The sequence below is a fragment of the Crotalus tigris genome, unplaced genomic scaffold (genome assembly GCF_016545835.1).
Source record: "Crotalus tigris isolate CLP2741 ecotype Arizona unplaced genomic scaffold, ASM1654583v1 scf7180000020588.15403103151:6194809, whole genome shotgun sequence".
NCBI classification, from domain to species: domain Eukaryota; kingdom Metazoa; phylum Chordata; class Lepidosauria; order Squamata; family Viperidae; genus Crotalus; species Crotalus tigris.
The window spans coordinates 4,459,295-4,476,033 of NW_024098092.1; the positions used below are offsets into that span (position 1 = coordinate 4,459,295).

Sequence of the window (16,739 nt, forward strand, 5' to 3'; positions counted from 1 at the left end):
AAGCGACGGCCACTCTGGCTGAGGAATGCTGGGAGTTGAAGTCCACAGGTCTGGGAGTTGCCCTAATGATAGTTCACGGATTTTGTTTAAGATAGTTGGCTGGGCCAGGGAGGGATGTGAATGGGTGTTTGTGCGCCTTCCACTCCATTTTGGATACCACAACTGCCTGGACTAGTCCCTGCAATTTATCTCGACCAGGTTTTTCAGAAACGGTTTGCCATTTCCTCCTTGTTAGGGCTGAGAGGGAGTGGCTGGCCCAATATTCCCCCCCCCCCGCCAAAAAAGAAAGGAAGAGAGGGAAGTAGGAAGGGGAAAAAAAGAAAAAGAAAGGAGGGAGGGAGGGAGGAAGGAAAGAAGAAAGGAAGGAAGGAAGAAAAAGAAAGAGAGGGAGAGAGAAAGAAAGAAAGAAAGGAGAGAGGGAGGGAGGAAGAAAAGAAAGAAAGAGAAAGAAAAAGAAAGAAAGAAAGAAAGAAAGAGGAGGGAGGGAGGAATGAAGGAAGGAAGGAAAAAAGAGAGGAAGGAAGGAAAGAAAGAGAAAGAAAGAAAGAGGAGATGGAGGGAGAGGGAGAGAGGGAGAGAAAGAGAAAGGGGGAGAGAGGGGGAGAGAGAGAGAGGGAGAGAAAGAAAGAAAGAGAAAGAAAGGAGAGAGAGAGGGAGAGAAAGAAAGAAAGAAAGAAAGAAAGGAGAGAGAGAGGGAGAGAGAGAGGGAGAGAAAGAAAGAAAGAAAGAAAAAGGAGAGAGAGAGAGAGAGAGAGAGAGAAAGAAAGAAAGAAAGAGGGAGAGAGAGAGAGAGAGACTCTTTATTTTACCAGCAATGGCATCCTTTGGCCCTGTTCTCTATCAGATCTCTAGCTGAGCCGGGCTAATATTGGAACCAGGATCCCCATGAAATTGAAGAAGGAATGTAGTAGCAACGGAGGAGGCAAAGGGCAGCCGGGGAAGGAGAAATGAAATATATCGTAGGATAATAAGAAAATAAACCATTAAACAGCCCTGCTTCCCATTAGCATGTGGTTTTATGTTAATGAAGCCGTTGCAGTTCTGGCCCGGCGTTTTTTTTTTTTTTAGCTCAGACAAAGGAGAAGATCTGCTAATGCGAACAGTGTGTTTGCAAGGGCAGCAGCCGAAGTTGAAAAGTCTGGGTAACGTACAAATGTTTTTGTTTTTACATGCACCGCTGGGTGAAGTACAAACCCCAGTTAAATGGCAAGGCAAAAAGAAAAAAATAAAATAAATAAAAGCCATTTAAATAAGTGGGGCGAAAGGAAAAGCATATGGGTGTGTGGGGTGTGTGTGTGTGGGGGAATTACAGTGGCTGACAAATCAGGTTACATGGTAATCCCCAATTTGCACACACAGGGGCAGAGCACAGCAAAGGGAAACAGATGATGTTGGAGAACGGGGGTGTGGGTGTGGCGAGGGGGGGAGAGCACCAAATTAAGCCCCCATCCGTGTAGTTAGATTGTGGGGCTTGTCCCCGGGGCCGATCCAGGGCTCTCCGTCAGGTATGCAGATCACTCGACATCCCATCTCCTTGGTCTTCAACCTGGAGCCAGAAGGGCCCTTAGAGGTCTTCTAGTCCAGTGCTTCTCAACCTGTGGGTCGGGACCCCATTTGGGGTCGAACGACCATTTCACGGGGGTCGGCAAACAATGCAGTCCACCATTTTTTGCCCCCTTTTCCTTAGCTGTGCTACTCCCTTTTATTCTATTGGCTTTTGCAAGCCAATAGAAGAGACTCTCTTGAATAGAGTCTAATTCTCTTGGCTTTCCAAAGCCAATAGGAATGGTCCAGGCTGTCTCTGCCGTGCTGAGCCCGCCAAAAGTCCCCTTCTGCAAACGGTGCTGCACCAGTCGAGTAGTCCTCGACTTACGACCGGTTGAGTAGTCCTCGACTTACGACCGGTTGGGGGTCGCGGCATTAAAAAGGTTGAGAACCGCTGCTCTAGTCCAACCCCTGCTCAAGCAGGAGACCCGCTAGACTATTTCAATCCATCCATCCATCCATCCATCCATCAATCAAGCAGAATAAGAGCTGGAAGGGACCTTGGAGGTCTTCTAGTCCAACCCCCTGCTCCAGCAGGAGACCCTAGCCCATTTCACACAGGTGGCCGTCCAACCTTTCTCCCCCTGCTCAAGACTCTTTCTCCTTTCTTTTCCTGGCCCTTTCTCAGCGTGAGACGTTTCCTAAGAGGATTTTGCCCTGTTTTACGACCCGTCTTGCCCCAGTTGTGACGTGAACTCCCTGCAGTTGTTACCCTGCATTTCTTAACATTTCTTCCGGCCCTTTGAGATAAATCAAATAATTAATGCATGAACGAACCCGTGCCCTCTCCTGCCACGGTGGCCATTTTGGCAGCGAGGGTGGTGGCGGGGCGGCGTGGGGTGGGGGGCAGAAGACCCCTTCCCTCTTCTGCACCGCGGGTCTCCCCAGCCCCACGCAGGTCAGTGGCTGGCTCAGGCTTTTGTCAGCGTGATTAATCGCGCTCCGCGCCGTCATTAATTCACTGGCTAATGACTGCAACTCCGTCCGTGCTGGCAAAGTAATGGAGTGATGTATGGAAGGAGCAGGCACCTCGTGGCAGGGCTGCAAAATCATTCCGACAAGTCAAATATTGTCACCGGGAACAAATGGCTCTCCCTGTTAATAAAAATTAATGAATTTTTTTTTACCCCCTTTCTTCCCCCCCCCCTTTTCCTTTCTTTTCTCCCCCCCCTTTAAACCGCTAAACGGGCACGTGGAGGGGGCAGGTGGGGTTGGGGGGAGTCCAATTCAATTCGCTTTATTTGAGACTTCAAACTAGAAACATCTTTATGACAGTGGCGGGAGAAAGTGGCCCGGCGAAGGGGAGAACCAGTTGTGTGTGTGTGTGTGTGTGTGTGTGTGTGTGTGTGTGTTTTCCTTCAATGGGGAGAAAGGGGGAGAACCCCACCCCCGAGAAATTCTGAATTTTGGATTTGCAGGAAATAGAACCGTTGTGTTCAACCTTGGGGGGTGTCAAAGACCTCCAGGCCGAGCGCTGGAGACGGGCTTTGAATCCTCCATCTGGCTGGGTAAGGAATACAGGCCGTCCTCGCCTTACGACCGCAACCGAGCCCAGAATTTACGTCGCTAAGCGAGTCAGGGGGCTAAGAGGAATTTTCTCCCGTTTTTCGACCCACTGGCGATGTGAGCCAGGCTTCCCCCTTAGCTCCTGGGAAGGTCGCCCAAGGGGACCGCGTGACTCCCGAGGCACGGCGACCATCGTAAGTGTGAGTCAGTTGGCAAGCGGCCAAAGTTTGATCCCGTGACTGGGGGGGAGGGTGCAGCAGTCCCAAGGGGGAAGAACGGTCCCGACTCACGTTTTTTCCAGCGCTGTTTGTAACTTTGAGCGGTCCCTGAATGAACGGTTGTAAGGCTTGGACTGCTTGCATGCGGACTGGAATGACAGACTAACGGAGCTGGAAGGGACCTTGGAGGTCTTCTAGTCCAGCCCCCTGCTCAAGCAGGAGAGCCTAGGCCATTTCAATCAATCAATCAGCTGGAGGGACCTTGGAGGTCTTCTAGTCCAGCCCCCTATTCGAGCAGGAGACCCTGGACCATTTCAATCAATCAATCAGAATTGAGCTGGAAGGGACCTTGGAGGTCTTCTAGTCCAGCCCCCTGCTCAAGCAGGAGACCCTGGACCATTTCAGACAAATGCTTATCCAATCCTTCTCCCCTCCCTCCCTCCCTCCCTCCTCCTCCTCCCCTTCCTCCTCCTTCCTCCCTTCTTCTCCTCCTCCTCCTTCTCTTCCTCTTCCCCTCCTTCTCCCCCTCCTGCTCCTCCTCCTGCTCCCCCTGCTCCTCTTCTTAATAATAATAATAATGATAAAGTTGGAAAGGACCTTGGAGGTCATCTAGTCCAATCCCCTGCTTCCTTCTCTTCTTCCTCCTGCTCCTCTTCCTCCCCTCCTGCTCCAAGTCCTTCCCTCCTGCTCCTCCTCTTCCTCTCCTGCTCCTCCTCTTCCTCTTCCTCCTCCTTTTCTCTCCTCCCCTCCCCTCTCCAATGTAATTACAGTATAATATCCACCGGCTTATTCCCCCAGGGAGACAGGGCTGCTCAGGCACCGGGTCCAGAGTCTACATTTTCCCCTCTTCCGAGAGGTTTCCAAGTGATGAATAGTGAAGGAGAAAATCCAAAGCCCAGTGAGGAGGTCTGTCAGCTTAGCTAGTGCTTAAGCCCAGGATTGTGGCAAGGAGTCAATGATGATTTAAATGTGGGGAGAAGAAACGGAAAAGGGGAGGAAGAAAGATGCTCAACCATCCTTTGACTCCCTTTCTTTAGCTCCAGGAGATGAATCGTAGCCAGGGGACGGAGTAAAAGAGAGAAAGACAAACAGCGTCTTTTCTTCCCTTTAATTGTTTTTCTTCTTCTCCTCCTTCTTCTTCTCCTCCTCGTTTCTGATCAAAATCAGAGCAGCTTCATTAGCCATTTCAACCAAGCCGCCCCGGGCACTCTTTAAGCAGTAAGGAGGATGTAAGCGCCGCTGACAAATTCTGGGAAGAATATGCATATCAATAAAGCTGTTTAGAATAAGGGCTGGATTTCCCGCTTCCTCCACCACCACCTAAGCCGTAATTGCCTGGTCATTTTTTAAAAGAAACACTTGACACAAGGCCCAGGTCGGGCTCCCAGCCGGTCCAGAGAATCACGGAGGATCCAAATGGCCACTTCTGTAAAGGAAAGGTTAAAAAAGGTTGATCTAGTCCCCCCCCCCCCTTTGGACTTTTAAAGCTGAAGCATCTTATGGGGTTTGATAAGTTGGGGAAATTATTTTGCCTTTGCTTAAAACCAAAGCTCGTGCGTGTGTGTGTGTGTGTGTGTGTGTGTGTGTGTGTGTGTGTTGGTTGTATGGCATGAATCCTAGAATGAGTTCTAGAATCCACATTACCCAGTTCTAGCTCTAGAGTTGGAAGGAACTTCAAACATCGTCTAATCTAGTGTTTTTCAAACTTGGCCTTTTTTAGGTGGGTGGACTCCAGCTCCCAGAATTCTCCAGCCAGCATGCTTTTAATTCCTTCCTTCCTTCCTTCCTTCCTTCCTTCCTTCCTTCCTTCCTTCCTTCCTTCCTTCCTTCCTTCCTTCCTTCCCTCCCTCCCTCCCTCCCTCCCTCCCTCTCTCCCTCCCTTTTGCTTTCCTTCCTCCCTCCCTTCCATCCTTCCCTCTCTAGCTGTCTCATCTTCCTTCCTTCCTTTTCTTCCTCCCTCCCTCCCTCCTTCCTTCCTTCCTTCCTTTCTTGAAGACATTTCACTTCTCATCCAAGACGCTTCCTCCGTTCTGACTGAATGGTGGGGAATGGACCAGTCAGTCAGAACATCAGTCAGAACCGAAAAAGCTCCTTGAATGAGAAGCGAAACATCTTCAAGGGGGAAAAAAGCCCAAGAAAGTCCAGTTGCCTTTTCGGGGGGTGGGGGGGGGGAAGCACCTTTGGGTCAACCGTGACCTGGATGACTGAGAATCTCATAGAGATCATTAATTAATTGTCATTCATTCATTTGTATGCTACCAGCCCAGCCACTTGAATCAAGTGGCTGAACCAGGGGAAAAAAAAAGGCCAGGGCCCGTGTTTCTGTAGCACCTACGGGCCACGTGGTAATCATCTCGGCTAGTATTTAACTTTCTTGTTGACCTTGACCACGTGCACAGCAGCCAGCCATTCAACCCTGGTTCAAGATTCCAATCAAACCTTCGCTATCGGGATGCGATCGGAGGGATTGGTTGAAAAGAGCTCCCTTTTCAAAACAAATAACAAAAAACAAAACAACCCAAAGCCTCTGTAATTGATGAAATGGTCTGTACTGTAATTCAGAAAACCTTATGCCTTTGAGGGAGAAAGAAAGAAAGAAAGAGAGAGAGAGAGAGAGAGAGAGAGAGAGAGAGAGAGAGAGAGAAAGAAAGAAAAAGAAAGAAAGAAAGAAAGAAAGAAAAAGAAAGAAAGAAAGAAAGAAAGAAAGAAAGAAAGAAAGAAAGAAATCCAGTTGTAAAAAAAAAGACTTTTCCGGATTTACAGCCATGTTTTATTTTGTACTCAACAATGGAGGGGGGGGGAGACGAATAACTCGCTGCCTGCCCCCTTCACAGGGCCCGATTCTCTCCCTTTTCCAACTCTTTCTTCTGAAGCTCCTAAATTCAGGGTCCCCGAACGCCATTTGGTGAACTTGGCGCTGACCTCAGTCTTAATACGGTTATTGATTTTAGATTCCCATCCTAGTTAACGCCGCTGTTTTTTTTCCCCCTCCCCGCAGAAAGTTTAAACGAATGGAGAAAGGTGCAGAGAAGGTTTTTGTTGTTGTTGTTGTTGTTATTTTAAAAAGAAGAAGAAGAAGAAAAACAGGGAAGGGGAAAAAAAATAAAAAAGGAATACAGCCATTTCTTTCCAAAGCTGGGATCCGAAACGCTGCCCTCTTTCCTACTTCCCCACCCAGAAAGAGAACAACTTCGTGTCTCAAAAAGAAGATTTTTTTTCCCTCCCCTCTCCCAACAAGGGAAGAAACTTCCTTTTTGCACAATTTTGCAGCAAGAGGCAGGCCAAGGCTTTGTGCGTTTGTGTGTGTGTGTGTGTGAATTTGGAACACCCTGGAAAGGGACGGTTTGGGGGGAAATATTTCCTTCCCACGTGGGGGTTTTGGGGGTGAAAGGGGGTGTGTGTGTAAAACTGCATTTAACATCCACCTCACGGTTCAGTCCTCTCTCCAGTATTTCTCTTGCAAATTCCCCCCATTCTAAAGTTTGCAAAGTCTAGGGTGGCGTCCTCTTAATTTGGGGGGGCCTGCATTCTCCCCCAACCCTTGGGGTGTGCATGCATGTGTGGAGGGGTGTGTGTGTAACACGGGCCCAACACCCTTCAGGAAATATCAATTATTCCTGGTCATCTGTAACATGTCGGCGAGCCCCCTTTTTATGGATGGTTTTAATCCGCCACCACCGTGCCAAAAAAAAAAAAAACAAACTCCCGTTTCCCCACCTCGGCAAAGGGGTGTGAGAGGAATGTCAATGAAGGTAACACAAAACAACTTTGGGCTTCGCGCTTGGCAGGGTTTCGGGGTTGCCAGTTGCCCTTCTTGGGGATGGGAGAGTTACATTAATTCTTCCTTTCTTTTCCCCCCCCCACTCCCCCAGAAATCTGGAGGGCCAGCATTCCTCTTTCTTTCTCTCCCCCCCCAAAAAAGACATCTTTTTGCGTGCATCTATTAGTGGGAAGTGCAACACAACTTTTTTCCCCCCTCTCTTTCAAGACTTTTCCTTTAGGAAGTTTCCGTAAATCTGAGATTCAGTGTTATCTTCTTTCCTCGTTTCGCCTCTCCCCCCCCCCTCTCTTTTTTCTTTGCCCTCTCTTTTCTTCCCCTCTGCTATTATTTCCTTGCAAGGGCACCTGAAAGAAAATTCTCAAAACTTTTTTCCCTCCCATTATCAAAGCTGCCATGAGAAACAAAATGGTTTGATGGCTTTTTTTTTTTCCTTTTCTTTCCCTCTCTCTCTCTCTTTCTCTCTTCTGTGTATCTGTGTGCATCCTTTCAAAAGAGGTGTTTTTTTTCTCTCTCTCCCTCTCTCCAAGCTGGTAATGAGTTTCTTTTAATTTTTTTCTCTGAATTCTTTCCTTTTTTTTTTTGGGAAGGATTGCCCTCCCAGTTCTTTCTTTCTCCAGCCTAGCGGCCCAAGTGATTGCCATTCCTGACTTTAAATGTTGTTTCTCTAACTGCGGCACAAGAACATTGCTATTCTGGGCCGGATAATGCGACACCCACAGCCCGCACAAGCGCACTCGCACACCACATATCCTAGCAACTTGAACAGATCCAGCATGTCAGCTTTTCTCCTCCTCCTTACATGGAGCCCGGGATGGCACACATTTGCCAGTTTTTGCCAGTTTAAAAACCTTCCGCTCCAGCCAATCCTCTAGAAGCGAACTTACCTTTTTTTGGGGGGGGGCAAGGTTTTTGCAAGATTGGCTGGCTTGCTCAGGGCCCAAAACTCCTGGAGAATTCGGAAGGCCGGAGAAAAATTATTTTCACCCTCTTTGACTTGGGCCATGACTCAGAAGTTGGTACAGCTTGGCTTCTGTTTCAGGAACCACTGAAGGCATTAAGAAACCTCCAGAAGTGGTGAATGCTCCAACACTGGAGGTTTTTAAGAAGAGATTGGACAACCGTTTGTCTGAAATGGTCTAGGTTTCCTGCCTGAGCAGGGGGTTGGACTAAATGACCTCCGAGGTCCCTTCCAACTCTGTTGTTCTGTTCTATTCTATTCTATTCTATTCTATTCTATTCTATTCTATTCTATTCTATTCCATTCCATTCTATTCTATTCTATTCTATTCTCTAATTTAGTCTAGTTTAGTCTATATTCTATTCTATTCTATTCTATTCTATTGAGAAACTTGCTGACAGTGAGGACAATTAACCAGTGGAACAACTTGCCTCCAGAAATCATGGGCACTCCATCACTGGAGATTTTTAAGAAGAGGCTAGACAGTCATCTGTCTGAGATGGTATAGGTTCTCCTGCTTGAGCGGGGGGCTGGACTAGAAGACCTTCAGGGTCCCTTCCAGCTTCTGTTCCATTCCATTCCATTCTATTCTATTTCTATTCTTATTCTGTTCTATTATTTATTCCCATTCCATTCCATTTAATAACAATAATAATTCTGGCTCTTTTCGGATGGTTTTTCTTTTTTCCTCACCTGTTTCATTCATCCACTTTCATGGACTTTAAGAGTGCTCAGGCTCCATTGACTAGCGTACTAATCCTTCACCGCATATAAAAACCGCTGAACCAATAGCATCTTTTAAATGATCTCTTAATGCATCTCTTCATTTTGCAGATAGCCCACTCTATGCCTGTTTCATCCTCTCCTTTTTTTAAAAAATAAAATAAAATAAAATTTCCTCCAACCTGCCCACAATTTCTCCCCCATAATATTTGTTGGTTTATTTGTAAGCATTTGTATCATCGTTTTTGTCTGAGGAGCTAAAAAAAAATAAAATCCACTTTATATTTTTGTAAGCAAGATTTCCTCAGTTCCTCTTACTTGGGGCTTGGGCAGGAATTACTGGAATGAATGAAGTTGGCTTTCTTAGTTAGGCAGATCAAAGATATATCTCTAGGGTCCTTTCGCTGAAATTCAAGATACAGGAAGCTCAGCGCTTCGAAATGGACTATATTGATAAAATATATCCAGCTTTAAAAAGAAACAAAAAACGCGTTGCAAAAAGTATCAGTGCTTGTTTGCTCCTTTAAAAAAATAAATAAAGGAAATATTGAATCTTCTCATCTGTGTTTACGCGACATCCAATTTAACCATCGACAAAATGCATAAATCTGTGGACTGACCAGGAATTTTGGCACGATCAAAGGGAAATTGGGAACCAATTCTCCCCTGTGCATTGGTAACAAGCACTTTGCAACCAGCTGAAGCTTTATTTAAGCCCTTGATCATCAGCCTGATTCCTTTTGCAAAATCTAAATGGGGGAACGAAGAGGGAAATGGTTTAGATGTTTCAGCGGAATTAAAATGCGATCAGGTTTAAGCACCTTTGACATGTCTGGGATTCAAACTGAAAGAAAGCTGGAGGGAAGAAAAAAAATAATAATATCCAGTTAAAGGTCCAGTTAATGATTCTAATAGATTTCCGGGTAGAAATATATTTGACGCTTGACTGAACTTAAACTTTTACCAGAAATATAATACCGCCATTGAACAGCAAAGTATTTAGGCAGCTTCTCTGCTAGTTTTACAAAGGAGGAAATGTGCATTAAGAAACACTTTGAAATATTGTTACAGGTTTTAGTCTTCCTTCCCCTGGCAGAAAACCTTTTTTAATATAAGGAAGCACCTGAACGTTGTGTTTCGGAAAATAAAAACTGGGTGGAATTTCTCTCTCGTTTTTTTCCCTCCCTTAAAATGCCGCGGCCTGGTTTTTGCCCCACGGCACGGGAGGGTTTTAGAATTGGGTTTCAGAAAAATAAAACTTTGTTCCTCTTTACCCCTGAATTGTTTCTCTGTCTGGTGAGCGCCAAGCTCTCGCTTAGGCCAGCCCTGTTGCTGGCGGGCTTTCAGGGGAGAAAGGCACTAAAATTGAACATTTTCCAGTTTTAGAACTAAAAAAACTAAGGGTTTGTGGTCATCTTTATTTGTTTGGGTTCCACCTGGATATCTTTTCTCTTTTGGTTTCACTTCTACTTTGTGGTTTCTGTTTGATCCAATTGTTTATTCCTTCTTTCTTCCTTCCTTCTTTCTTCCTTCCTTCTTTCTTCCTTCCTTCTTTCCTCCTTCCTTCCTTCCTCCCTCCCTCCCTCCCTTTCCTATCCTTCCCTTCCCTTCTCTTCCCTCTTTCTCCTTCCCTTCCCTTCCCTTTCCTTTCCTTTCCTTCCCTTTCTTTTCTTTTTCTTTCCTTCCCTTTCTTTTCCTTTCCTTTCCTTCCCTTTCCTTCCCTTTCTTTTCTTTTTCTTTCCTTCCCTTTCTTTTCCTTTCCTTTCCTTCCCTTTCTTTTCTTTTCCTTTCCTTTCCTCCTTTCCTTTCCTTCCCTTCCCTTCCCTTCCCCTTCCCTTCCCTTCTCTTTCCTTTCCTTCCCTCTTTCTACTTCCCTTCTCCTTCTCCTTCCCCTTCCCCTTCCCTTCCCTTCCATTTCCTTCCCTTCTTCATTGATTTCCTTTTACTCCTTTTAAGCCTAGAACTTGAATATTTCAGAGAAGCAGGTAAATGTGTCTCCAAATTGCACAGCCTGCACATTAACCGAGGAGGGGGGGGTCCCTTAGACCGATTAGCTTTTTTTAAAAAAAATAGCCAGAAAGCAGCACCCTAGAGCTGATCTAGCAGATCTGGAGGTGCTTTCTTTCTGATTTTTTGGGCTGCAGAAGTAAAAAAAATCAACAACCAAAAAACCCACCCCGCAGTTGGATAACAAGATTGCTGCCCTCTTAATAAGAGTATTCCGGCCTTGATTGGCGCAAGGCCTTTCGTTTCCCTTCGCCTTCATTTCTTTTGCAAATCAGTCATTGCCTTCCCTCTTTGCTTTCCTCCAGGGCTGCCCAGATAACTTGGCCTCTCTGTTTTCTCTTCTGCTGGCAGAGATTCGCAGCCTGTTGCTATTTTATCCCTGAGCACTATTTTATCCCTTCTCCCCCCCCCCACTCCTTTCCTTTTTTTAATTCCCCCTGTGAACATCCCGTTCTCTGCTTATCTGCCAAATCTCGGCCTCTGGAGTCCCGCCACGGATCATCGGGACAAAAGCATCACGTGAGGGAGTGTCACCACATTTGCTCCCAAGTCTCATCCGAACCCCACACCCCCAGGACCAAAAAGGGGGGACGAGTGACACAAAGCGCAACTAACAACATCAATAACCAGAGTGAGGACATCCTGCAGTTTCCCAGCAGTTGTGTGTGTGTGTGTGTGTGTGTGTGTTTTTTAATGCCCCATTGCCATTCTAGCAATTCCTTCCCAGGCTGGTGCCCATGTCTTCCTGCTTCCTTGCCTCCAGAAGCGGTGAATGCTCCAACATTGGTCGTTTTCAAGAAGAGATCGGACAGCCCCTTGTCTGAAATGGGACGGGGTTTCCTGCCTGAGCAGGGGGCTGGACTAGATGACCTCCGAGGTCCCTTCCCACTCTTGTTATCCTGTTTTGTTTCTATCCCTTGTGTCCTAGGACAGTTGGCTATCTGGAGGAAGGCGGGGCAAGCAGAAATGTGATGACCTGTCCAACAGGACACTTGTTCTCTTGGAGAGAGTAATAGATGAAGCCTTTAGAGACAGAGTGTAGAAAATAGAAGCATAGGGCTGGAAGGGACCTTGGAGGTCATCTAGCCCAACCTCTTGCTCAAGCCAGGAGATCTGATACCATCCTCCTCCTCTTCCTCCTTCTCCATCTCCTCCCCTTCTCCAGAAATGGGTAGTCACTAAACCTCTTGAACAAATGACCTTTCTTCGCAGTTCAGTCGTTGGCAGCCTGCTAAAATAATTACGCTAATTTCCTAATTGTTTTGAGGCTGGGGAGGGGGTGGGGGGGTGGCTTTCCGAGATTAAAGCTATTTAGCCCGACTCTGCATGGGTGTGCGCTTTACATAAAAAAAAAAGTCGCAATAAAGGGCCAACCTCGGCCTCGGTCCTGTTGGACGGCTGGCTGGACGCTCCTCGCTGCTTGTAGGCGGCCCCAACTTAGTGGGGCACACTCAAATTGTCGCTAACTCGATGTGGTCACCAACTTGGACTAATTCCGTTAATGATTGCCCCTTGCAATTTTACTTTAGTTTTGCCTCTGTCCCATTTATATATGTATATATACGTTTTCCTCCTGGGGTGGGGGGTTCACTTGCAGACTCCCCCCCCCCTGCTCTTCTCCCAAAAGGCCATGAGCTCTCCTGGGCCTGAAAGAAACAGCCTTTGTGAACCTAAGGCACAAATAGGTGGAAGAAAAAACCCCAGATATCTTAACGCCCACTTCTAACCTAATAATTATTCCTCTGAACGCGCCTAAATTAAATAAATGTTTTTAGCTACATGACTTTTTGTTTTTTTTTTTAAAAAAAAAATGTGGAAGCTTTCGTGTGCTGAACGGAGAACACAGCTAAGAATTCCCCATTTCTGCTCTGTTTGCAAAGGGGTTATGATTGCGTTCCTCCACCTTTTCTTTCTTTCTCTGTCTCTCTTTTTCTCTCCGTCTCTCTCTTTCTCCCTTTCTCTTTCTCCCTCCCTCTCTCTTTCTCTCTCCCTTTCTTTCTCCCTCTCTCTCTCTTTCTCCCTCTCTCTCTCTCTCTTCTCTCTTTCTCCTCTCTCTTTCTCACATGACCAATGACCACGGGGAGGCGGCAACAGTCATTAAGTGTGAAAAGCTTTTTCCATTGTAGCCATTGTAACTTTCAACGGTCACTAAATGAACATGTGGTAAGCCGAGCGCTCCCTGTCTCATATGTGGAAAGAAGGCAACTCGCTCCCAAAGCTGGCAGCTACCTTTGTATTGTAGTTTTAAGTCCATTTCGCAGTTTTCCCGCCGAGCCTGTTGTAAGGACCTGGGTTTTTTTCTTAATTTCGTGTGTGTGTGTGTGTGCGTGCGTGCGCGCGCGATATCTGGCGTGATGCACCAATCCTGGGGGAACTGGGAGTGGGACGTCAACTTGGAGCAAATTGAGGAGAGCAACAACAACAACAATAACAATAATAATAATAAAATAAAATAATAATACTGGAGATTAAGATGACACAAATGATTTTAATTTGAGCATCCCCCGGGATGGGTCCTGGCTGTTTTGGACACCTGGGATAGGGTATATGTGGGATTCGAACCCACTCCCTTCTAGGGGAGGCCAGCTGGTTGCTACGGTGTGACTAAAGGCTGGACCAGATGATTCTGGAGGTGCCTCCTATAAAGCTGTGATTCTGTGGACCTTGTACGTCAAGTCCCGTGAAGAACCTCAACCGTTCTCCTCCTTAGGAGGCGTTCGTCATTCGTAATTTTCTCCCTGTCTTCCTTTCAAAGGCGACCACGAAATTGTGACCAACATGTATGAAACGGAGGCAGAGCTCCTCGCCGGCGAAAGCGGAGAGGAGGAGACGGAGGACAGCGTCATGTCCCCCATCCGCGTCGGACCACCCTCCCCTTTCCCCACGGGCGAGGACTTCAATCCCAAAGAAGGCTCCCCGTACGAAGCCCCCGTCTACATTCCGGACGATATCCCGATCCCGCCTGACTTTGAGCTGAGAGAATCCTCCATTCCAGGAGCCGGACTGGGCATTTGGACCAAAAAGAAGCTGGACGTTGGAGAGAGATTCGGGCCGTACCTGGCTTTTCCCAGGACGATGTTGAAGGAGACCAACTTTGGATGGGAGGTAAGATTTTTCTGAGGTGGCCTGTGCGAGATTGCCGTAACGAAGCTTGAGTTTCGGGAGACGGGAAAGAGAAAGAGGCGTTGTGTTGGTGCCACATTGTGCAATGGCGAGGATATGTCTTTTTTGTGTGTGTGTGTGTGTGGGGTGGTGGCTACCCTTTCAGCCGTGTGTCAGAAGCTCCTTCCGATGCTTCAGGGGCCATCTTTGCACAAAAGTGAGCAACCTGCAACTCTTAGATCCTAGGCCAGGGGTCTTCGAACTTGGCCCTTTGATGACTTGTGGACTTCAACTCCCAGAATTCCTCAGCCGGCATGCTTTAAGCTGGGTGGACTTCAACTCCCAGAATTTCCCAGCCAGCTTCCATCCATTGCTGCTTATTTTGGGTCAGGACTGGTGTTCTTCTCCTCTATCTGTCCCTAATGTTCATATCCGTTGTGGAGAAGGGCCCCCGCCACGTTCAGGAAGGCCTTCCACTTCCTAGAGGAATGTTTAAGTGTCGTACACTTCCTCTGTGGGGGGGGGGGAAGGGGGCTTTGCAATTTGGAGGACAGGCAATTAAGCCGAATGCCATGGATTCAGGCAGAATTCAAGATCATCTCAGCTCCTCCAAGGTTACTATTGGCTGGTAGTAAAATGGAGGAGAAGGCCCTGCTTGGCTGGGATTCGTTTGGGGGGGGGGGGTTGCTTCAGCATTGCGTAGGTCAGTCCTCCCTCTATAGATATGCTGCTTAGATTGAAAACACAACAATGTTTTCATTGTTGAAGAAACAAGAACTATCCTCCCCCCCCCATCATGCCATCACTCTGCTAAACAACCAATTCCCACGACACTGTCTTATGCCCTGGGATGTCAAATCACCTAGTAGGGCTGTTTTACTCTTATCCTTCCCATCTTTCCCATTACCTGTTTCCTTCGCTTTTTATGACTATAACACTGTTGTTTGTATGTTACGATTTAGGTTGATTATTTAGTGTTCTATGATTATCCCTGAGCGTTGTATCTTATGGTTTATGATGATTGTATTTTATGGTTATGATCATGATTTATCACTTGTGGCTTGTGTGTACACTGAGAGCTTCTGCGCCGGAGACAAATTCCTTGTGTGTCCAATCACACTTGGTCAATAAAGAATTCTATTCTATTCTATTCTATTCTATTCTATTCTATTCTATTCTATTCTATTCTATTCTATTCTATTTTCTGTTCTATTCTGTTTTGTATTTCTATTCTATTCTATTCTATTCTATTCTATTCTATTCCTACTTTCTAGTCTAGTCTAGTCTAGTCATTTAAAACTGGGTAATGGTGAATTTATAAATATAATAAATGAAAGATAGATAGATGGATGGATGGATGGATGGACGGATGGATGGATGGACGGACAAAATGTAGCATTTGACTCGGAGCATCAGACTGGCTGACTCAATTCCCTACGTTACTTTGATCTGGTGACTTGATCCAAATGGACAACTGGATTCCCAACCTGGATTTGATGGGTCGATTTGATTGCCTTCAACCTGCATTGCTGAATCCGTCTTTGGTACCAGGGAAGTCTTCCTTCTCTGAAGGTTGTAAGAATGTCTGTACGGAAACATCTCTGCCTTCTTGTCCTCTTCCGCTCTCCTGCACACTGTGACGGTGTGGTTGTGGGTGTCTCAGCTCCCTTGTCGGAGAGCGCAGCCTGGCACGGCTGCAAGGCCCCGAGAGCTTCGTCTCCAACCCCTGTGAGCCCGTTGCTGTAGAAAATGAAATCGGCCACATCGCGGAGGCCTAACTGATTTATTGGTGAGTCAAACACACTGCGGGCACCGAGCCTTACAAATATTCAATTTGGAGATCTGGTGGCTGTTTGATTGACTCCGGCTGGCGGAATCCAAACAACGACTCAACTCAAAGCGGCGGAATCAAGACGGACGTTTCCGAATAGGTGCAATTTGGAGCCATTTGGGCTGCCTTTCATGCATCTCTGCCTACGTTTTTGAGCAGCGGAGACGACCACAGAGTTGAACCAGCCCCGTCTGGAAGTTGATTTGGAAACCTGAACTGAAATCGGATTGACCGATGAAGCGAGGGTTCCCCCTCCGATCAAGCCCAGCAGCGGCACCGAACGAGGGAGCCAAATCAATTCAGACCCAATCTGAATTGGAGTCCTCGTGGACGATCCCTTGAAGACGAGCCAGCCGTGTGCTGCAGCTGCCAAAAGAGCCAACACAGTGCTAGGCTGCGTGAACAGAGTCTTTTTGTTACATCTTTCTGACTTCTTGACTTCCACTTTTTTGACAGACTTTTGTGCGCCGTGATCCTTGATTTGTGACGTCTAACCGGGTCCTCGAGTTTTGCCTGTCCTCCCCCCTCCTCGAGGGAAGAGACGATGGGCAGCTAGACAAATAAGTTAGATCAACGCAATCCAAATGTTTTTCCTCCAGAAGTTGGATGAGGTCCAACTGGGCCGGTTCTCCCAATCCGGCAGTGAACAAAGATACCTCAGAGGGTCTGGCTGCTTGCTCATACTTTGGCAGCCAACCCCTCCATTGCTGGAATGCTTGAGGAAGACCCCCTCCCCTCCCCTCTGGAGTGGCCGGTGGAAACGTCTCCCCTTCCTGTTGCTCTCTTGTTTCACCCCCTCTCCAGGCCTTGGAAATTCTGGAATTCTTGGATTTGCACAAGCCCTGTGTGTTTTTGGTGAGCTCTGTGGAAGCTCCTTGCGGGACGAAGGAAAGCGTCAATTGGGGAGCTAGAAAAAGGAGGAGAAACCTAAGATTTATCTATCTACTTATCTACTTCATCTTTCTTTCCTTTCTTTCTCTTTTTCTCTCTCTTTCTCTCTCTTTCCTTTCTTTCTTCCTTCCTTCCTTCCTCCCTCCATTCCTCCTCCTTCCTTCCTTCCTTCCTTCC

The 16,739-nt window shown here is 46.9% G+C and overlaps 1 protein-coding gene across 7 annotated transcripts in view; it reads left to right on the forward strand.

The window, feature by feature from the left end:
- PRDM16 (PR/SET domain 16) overlaps window positions 1-16,739 on the forward strand; it is a 217,813-nt gene that overhangs the window by 89,942 nt on the left and 111,132 nt on the right. For all 7 annotated transcript variants that reach the window (XM_039367816.1, XM_039367811.1, XM_039367817.1 and 4 more), the window contains exon 2: window positions 13,494-13,843. In XM_039367816.1, coding sequence (XP_039223750.1) covers window positions 13,517-13,843 — 327 coding nt within the window. In that variant the 5' untranslated portion in view covers window positions 13,494-13,516. The remainder of the gene's footprint in view (window positions 1-13,493; window positions 13,844-16,739) is intronic.